Source organism: Myotis lucifugus, unplaced genomic scaffold (assembly GCF_000147115.1).
Source record: "Myotis lucifugus unplaced genomic scaffold, Myoluc2.0 scaffold_113, whole genome shotgun sequence".
Classification (NCBI taxonomy): Eukaryota; Metazoa; Chordata; class Mammalia; order Chiroptera; family Vespertilionidae; genus Myotis; species Myotis lucifugus.
The window spans coordinates 1,284,439-1,290,438 of record NW_005871161.1 but is presented as its reverse complement, the minus strand read 5'-3'; the positions used below and the strand labels follow the sequence as shown (position 1 = coordinate 1,290,438).

At 50.5% G+C, this 6,000-nt stretch overlaps 1 protein-coding gene across 1 annotated transcript in view; it reads right to left on the bottom strand.

The window, feature by feature from the left end:
• Positions 1 to 6,000, bottom strand: part of ASAP1 (ArfGAP with SH3 domain, ankyrin repeat and PH domain 1) — a 162,384-nt gene that overhangs the window by 46,759 nt on the left and 109,625 nt on the right. The window contains 2 exon segments of the mRNA XM_014459676.1: positions 1,004 to 1,053; positions 1,526 to 1,600. Coding sequence (XP_014315162.1) covers positions 1,004 to 1,053; positions 1,526 to 1,600 — 125 coding nt within the window.

Genomic DNA, 6,000 nt, shown 5'->3' with positions numbered 1-6,000 from the left:
TGCGATTGAACTTCGTGGCCCATGCGCAGAAGTAGGTATTTTGTGGAAGAGCCACACTCAAGGGGCCAAAGAGCCGCATGTGGCTCGCGAGCCGCGGTTTGCCGAGCCGTGGTTTGCCGACCACTGTTCTAGGATATGCACAGTACTGACCACCAGACACTTCAAGGCCTTCTATTTCTATGTAACTACTGTTGTACCATCCAGATCTGCAGTACTTCAATGGACAAAGCACATCTTGTTTTGTTGTTCCTGCGTCCCACAGAGGAGCTATACCCCACAACAGGTCTAGAGCAAGTGTTTTCCTCCCGTTTTGTGAACTCACACCCGCTTCGTCAGGACTCAGTTCTGTCTGGGCCAAGTGCACGCCGCCACTAGCAGGCAGGGCAGTGCTCGGTCCACCCGTGAGCGTTCATGCCCCGCCCTCAGAGAAGGACGAGGCGGCCCACAGCCTTCATCTACGGCAGCGGGCCACGGTCCGCTGCATCTATAACTGTCAGTGCACAGCAGTCCTCCTAAGATAGCAAGTCTCCGACGATGCAGTTGTCACTATTACGTCAGCAATCATGAGAGTAGTTTCGGAGAAAAATATTTAATCCTCAATGTTTCTTTTGCTTGTCATGTTGCTGTTACTGCCGCCTTCGGAAATGCTTTTATTCTGTTATGTTTATAGTTATCGGGTTGTCAGCCAAGGTTTTTATTAAGTGCTGTAAAATATATTTCTCCTCCCATCCCCCGCACAGCCCGGTGTCAAGCGACTTGGGATCATAATAATAAAGGCACGTGCAATACTCCGCTGGAGGTGCGCCGGGCCCACGACCAGGGCTCCGTGCGTGGCCTCCCTGACCCCTTACAGGAACCCGCCAGGCAGGCCAACCTTTAGCCCTTACAAGCATGCACAACACAAGTTTTTGTCCTTGTAAGTTAAGGGCTCTGTCCTTTTCCAAGTCAATCTTTTTCTTAGGAAAATCATGACAATATAAAACAAAACAAAAAAACCACTTACAACTTTGTCTCATAATCTTTCCAAGCTTTGTCGAATGGCTTCTTGAGATCCTTAGAAAAAAGAAAACAAAACTGAAATTAAATGTACTGTTGTTTAAAGGCGAGTAAATAATTCTGAAATAACATCCTAGCAAAACCGCTCTCCTCTGTGGGACGCTGGAAACTTTATACAAAAGCCACCTGCACACACATCACACGACAGAGGCTTGAGATTGGCAGGGCACGCATCCTGGTCACACGTCAGTGATGTGGCACCCAGGGGGCCCACGGGGTCCAGCAGTGATGGAGCCCAGCCCTGCCCCACCCACCAGGGCCCTGGCGCTTCCTCCAAGTGTCTGGTCTTGTTCCTCGGTCAATAACATCACGTGAAGTGGCACACTCTTCCGTGATCCTTTTCCAACAACATATTTTTATGCTAAAAATGTTCCAGTGCCTTTCAAATACAAGTACCCCTATGATCTTAAAAGAGAAAAAAACCCCAATCCTTTCAAGTAACAGTGAAAATCAGATTCCGGACACTCACTCCTTTGACTCCCTTCAGGTCTCCTTTCAGCAGGGAGTCCAAGGTGAAGATCACATTGTGGCTCAGCCCCTGGAGCTGAAGACAAAGCAAAGGTGGAGCCGTTAGAGGGGGAGTGCACAGGGCAGGAGGCCGCTACTGCTGGCACTGCCCACGCACCGGTGCCAGGCAGCACCCGGGGCACCTGCCGGAGGGAGGACACCTCCAGGTCCCCCTGCGGCACCTGCTGGAGGGAGGACACCTCCAGGTCCCCCCGCGGCACCTGTGGGAGGACACCTCCAGATCAGGCGGCCTCGCTGGCCCTTCTACATCTCCTGAGCGGAGCTGCTGCCTGGATCCAGGCCGAGTGGCTGCAGGGCCTGTGCTCTGAACGGGGTGCTGCAGGGGACCCACACTTGTACAAACGATGCCTCGGATCATAGCTACAACTTTCCTGGTCCCTCCTACTGAAATGGCAGATCTTACTTTTTAAAAAATATACATTTTTTATTGATTTTAGAGAGGAAAGGAGAGGGAGAGAGAAATAGCAATAGCAATGATGGAGAGAATCGTTGATTGGAGCCCACAATCCGGGCATGTGCTCTGACCGGAATCAAACGGTGACCTCCTGGTTCATAGGTTGATGCTTAACCACTGAGCCACGCCGGCCAGGCAGGCAGATCTTACTTTGACTTTTCTTCAAATGCCTCAGTCAGAGCAAGGAGAAGATTATACAACTGGCGTTCACTTCCTTGCTATATTCTTTAAAAAATTTTCCTTTTTATATTCCTTTACGGCATTTACCATGATCTAAAACTATCCAGTTTGTTTATGTGTGTGTTCTGTCTCCCTGTCAATGCAGGCAGATCCGTGACTGTCCTGCTCACAACTGACCCTTGGCGCCCAGATTTCATGAAAAGGACAAGGTATTTAGGAGGCGCCGTCTACAGCTGGGGTGCAGCTTTCGTCACTGTTCTGAGCCAGTGCCTGGGTCTCTTGGATTTAAGATGGTGTAGACGCTACAGAGGAGAGAGATGAAGCTTGTCCATCCGAGGGAGGGATGGACAGGTGCAGGCAGTCGGCAACACCAGGACTGAGATGGCTGTGGAGTACACTCACTTCAAGGAGCTCCCAGCACAGGACGCCCTCACTAACAGCATCAACGAGTTCTGCACCTTGAAGCGAGATGAGACCACAAACCCACGTACACCACAGGCTAACTGATATAAACAAGGTTTAGGTTCCCACAGCATCTCGTCAGCATTAGAACAAGGTGGACCTGTTAAATCGTGGAGAAACCAGTTTTAGTAGCATGGGACCAAGACACCATCCACCATTTACCAGGTGGCTATTCTTGGACACCCTCTGTCCTAGGGGCTGGGGAGGCAAAGACAGATAAAACACCACTGCTGCCTTCAGAGATCTCGCACCCCAGGGACGGGCAAGCGCAGGCAGAATGCAGTCAGCAAGCCCTCTTCCGCCTTAACCCCGCGTGCTGCAGCAGAGGAGGAGGGAGAGGGCGGTGTGAGAAGGCCAGCATGTCCCTCACGGGCTTTGTGTATGCCCCACCTGTCATCACCTCTACAGTGAGATATTCTACCAGTGGTTCTCAACCTGTGGGTCGCGGCCCCTGAAAATAGATCCTGCATATCAGATATTTACATTACGATTCATAACAGTAGCAAAATCATGGTTATGAAGTAGCAACGAAAATAATTTTATGGTTGGGGGTCACCACCACATGAGGAACTGTATGAAAGGGTCGCGGCATTAGGAAGGTTGAGAACCACTGTAAGCTGTCCTGCCGGCTGCTGTGAGGATGGAATGAGCAGTGCACGTGGCAAGTGCTGGCTTACTCCCCGCCACTAGGGAGCGCTGTGCACACGCTTGTCTGTAAAGGCTCTGCATAAAGAGAACAAGGTATGCGGTGCTTGAGTTATTTCTGAAAGGACACGGCAAACTGCTGAGGCCCGGTCCCTCCGGACACTGGGTAGGCAAGGGGAGAGGGGCTTTTCACGCTGTACTTCTCTGCACTTTTTAAAGGTTTGGTAGTACACACTATATTGTTTACTCACAAAAAGTAAAACTTCTAAAACAAAAAATGAAAAGATAGCGATTATAAACAATTCCTTTTAAAAAAATATTTTTATTGATTTCAGAGAGGAAGAGAGAGGGAGAGAGAGAGAGAGAAACATCAATGATGAGAGAATCATGGATCGGCTGCTTCCTACACACCCCACATTGGGGATGGAGTCCTCAACCTGGGCATGTGCTCTGACCAGGAATCGAACCGTGACCTCCTGGCTCATAGGTCGACACTCAACCACTGAGCCACGCCGGCCTGGCTATAAACCATTTCTAATGCCAGGTCACCAATGTCTCAAATCCTCTGTGAGATGAAGCAGAAAAAACACCACCCCAGAATGCCATCGCCGCCCTGGTCTGAGAGCTGTGTGAGGAAGTAACGGCAGGAGAATTATGAAATCCGTGGTGAGTACTGAACGTGGGGTTTGAAGGAAGAGTCCCTCACCCGCCAGGGACTGACCACACAGCAAACACATGACACACGTCTCCACCTCGCAGTGGCGTCATGGCGGCCGGCTCGGGCAGGGCGGTGGCTGCAGGCGCCCTGGTGGGAAGCCTCAGGGCCTGAGAGTTTCCTGTGGTTATCCACACACACTCAAGTGGGGCTGATAAGAAAAACCCAGCAGGCAAACCAGTGTGCAGTATAGATCCAGTGTCCCCAGTGACAAGGACACAACTCAGAACTCACAGACTCTTCCCAACCTGCTCCCAGGAAAAGCAGGTTCATTGATAAAAACTGGCAAAGGAGGCTGTGTTCGTGGAAAGGGAATCGGACCTACCTGTCATTATAAAGACACAGCGAGACGGCAGAGAAAGCAGGCCCACCTCTCGAGGAGACGGTTAGGAATTACTCACTGGGAGGCCAAACCAAGTCTCCCCTGGCGATTCTGTGCAGAGGGACTTGTTTTCCCCCATATCGTAAGGCATTGCTCTGGGACAGAGAGGAAGCCCATGACTTTGTTGTTGGGGGATTCAGTAACTTTCCTGTCTGTTGTTTTGTGTGTGTGGTTTAAATTTATTTTCCAGTTCCCTCAGGAACACTTTTCATGGCCTGAGCAAGACCTGCGAACTGTTGTGTAACAACAGCATCTCCACAGGCGACTGCAGAGCAGCCATGAGAATACAGTGACAACACGGGGGACAGACTTCCTGTCGCACCTCCACTCTCTTCAACGATTTTTACTAAAAAGCCTTGCACAGCCCAGCTGGTGGGCTCAGTGGGTGAGCCAGGAGCTCACGGTTCGATTCCTGGTCAGGGCACATGCCCCAGCTGCAGGATCGATCCCCAGTGGGGCGTGCAGGAGGCAGCCAATTGATGATTCTCCCATCATTGATGTTTCTATCCTTCTCTCCCTCTCCCTTTCTCTCTGAAATCAATAAAGAATTTTTTAAAAAAACCTTTCAAATCTATCACATAGCTATCTTCCATTTGTTTTCCTAAAATTCTATTGATTCCATTCCCATTGACTCAACTATACTCCCTTTTCTTTCCTTTCACGGTAATGGTGAATTAACAAGTCCTTTACGTGATTCCACATGACATGAGGCTGAAGAGCATGTTTTAAAAAGTACATCCTTTCCATGTTGTTGAGCCACCAGCACATTCAACCCCCTGGGGGAATGACGCTGAGGGGCGGTAAACCCAGCTGCTTCCCAAACAAACTGCCGCCCGCTTCCTTCCTCCCAGACGGGCCGTTTCTCCCGGGAGCACAGCCATCGAGCCCGACCACGAATTCGGGATAAACCAGTTGGGAGGAAGCTGAGGTCTAGCCTTTCACTGCGCAAAAGGGGTACTGTAATTAATACTGGTTTTGATAAAAATAACCATTTATTCCTTACAACTGTTTAGACACTACCAGACAGGGTACCAATAGCCCCCGAAATCCCAGCTGTTGGTAATGACTTCACAGATAGTGTTCCTCTATGGACACCCACACACAGACACCCCCCCCCCACCCCGCTTCTGTCCTGATCTTTTCTACCTAACTTTAGAGTTTCACCACAATGAAAGGACCTCGCTTACCTGAATAGCGACCCATCTCTCCCCTCTAGAAGGTGATACTTAAGGGAGGCGCCTCATCTGTTCTGCTCACTAACTGACCAGAGCCCACAGCAGGAGCCACGAAGCAGCCGCGGGTCCCTGTCCTGTGCTTTCTGGCCACCATGTGGGCCTGTGGTGGGTGCCCGAGCTGCCCTAGGAGCCCAGGTGAGGGGCGGGGAGGGGCAGTGCGAGGGGAGCACCTCCACGACACCTCCCTGCCGTGACCTCTGTTAGCGACTCATCACTGGCTGGCTTTGTCACCTGCATTAATTCTTTTTTTTTAAAAAATATATTTTATTGATTTTTTACAGAGAGGAAGGGAGAAGGATAGAGAGTTAGAAACATCGATGGGAGAGAAACATCTATCAGCTGC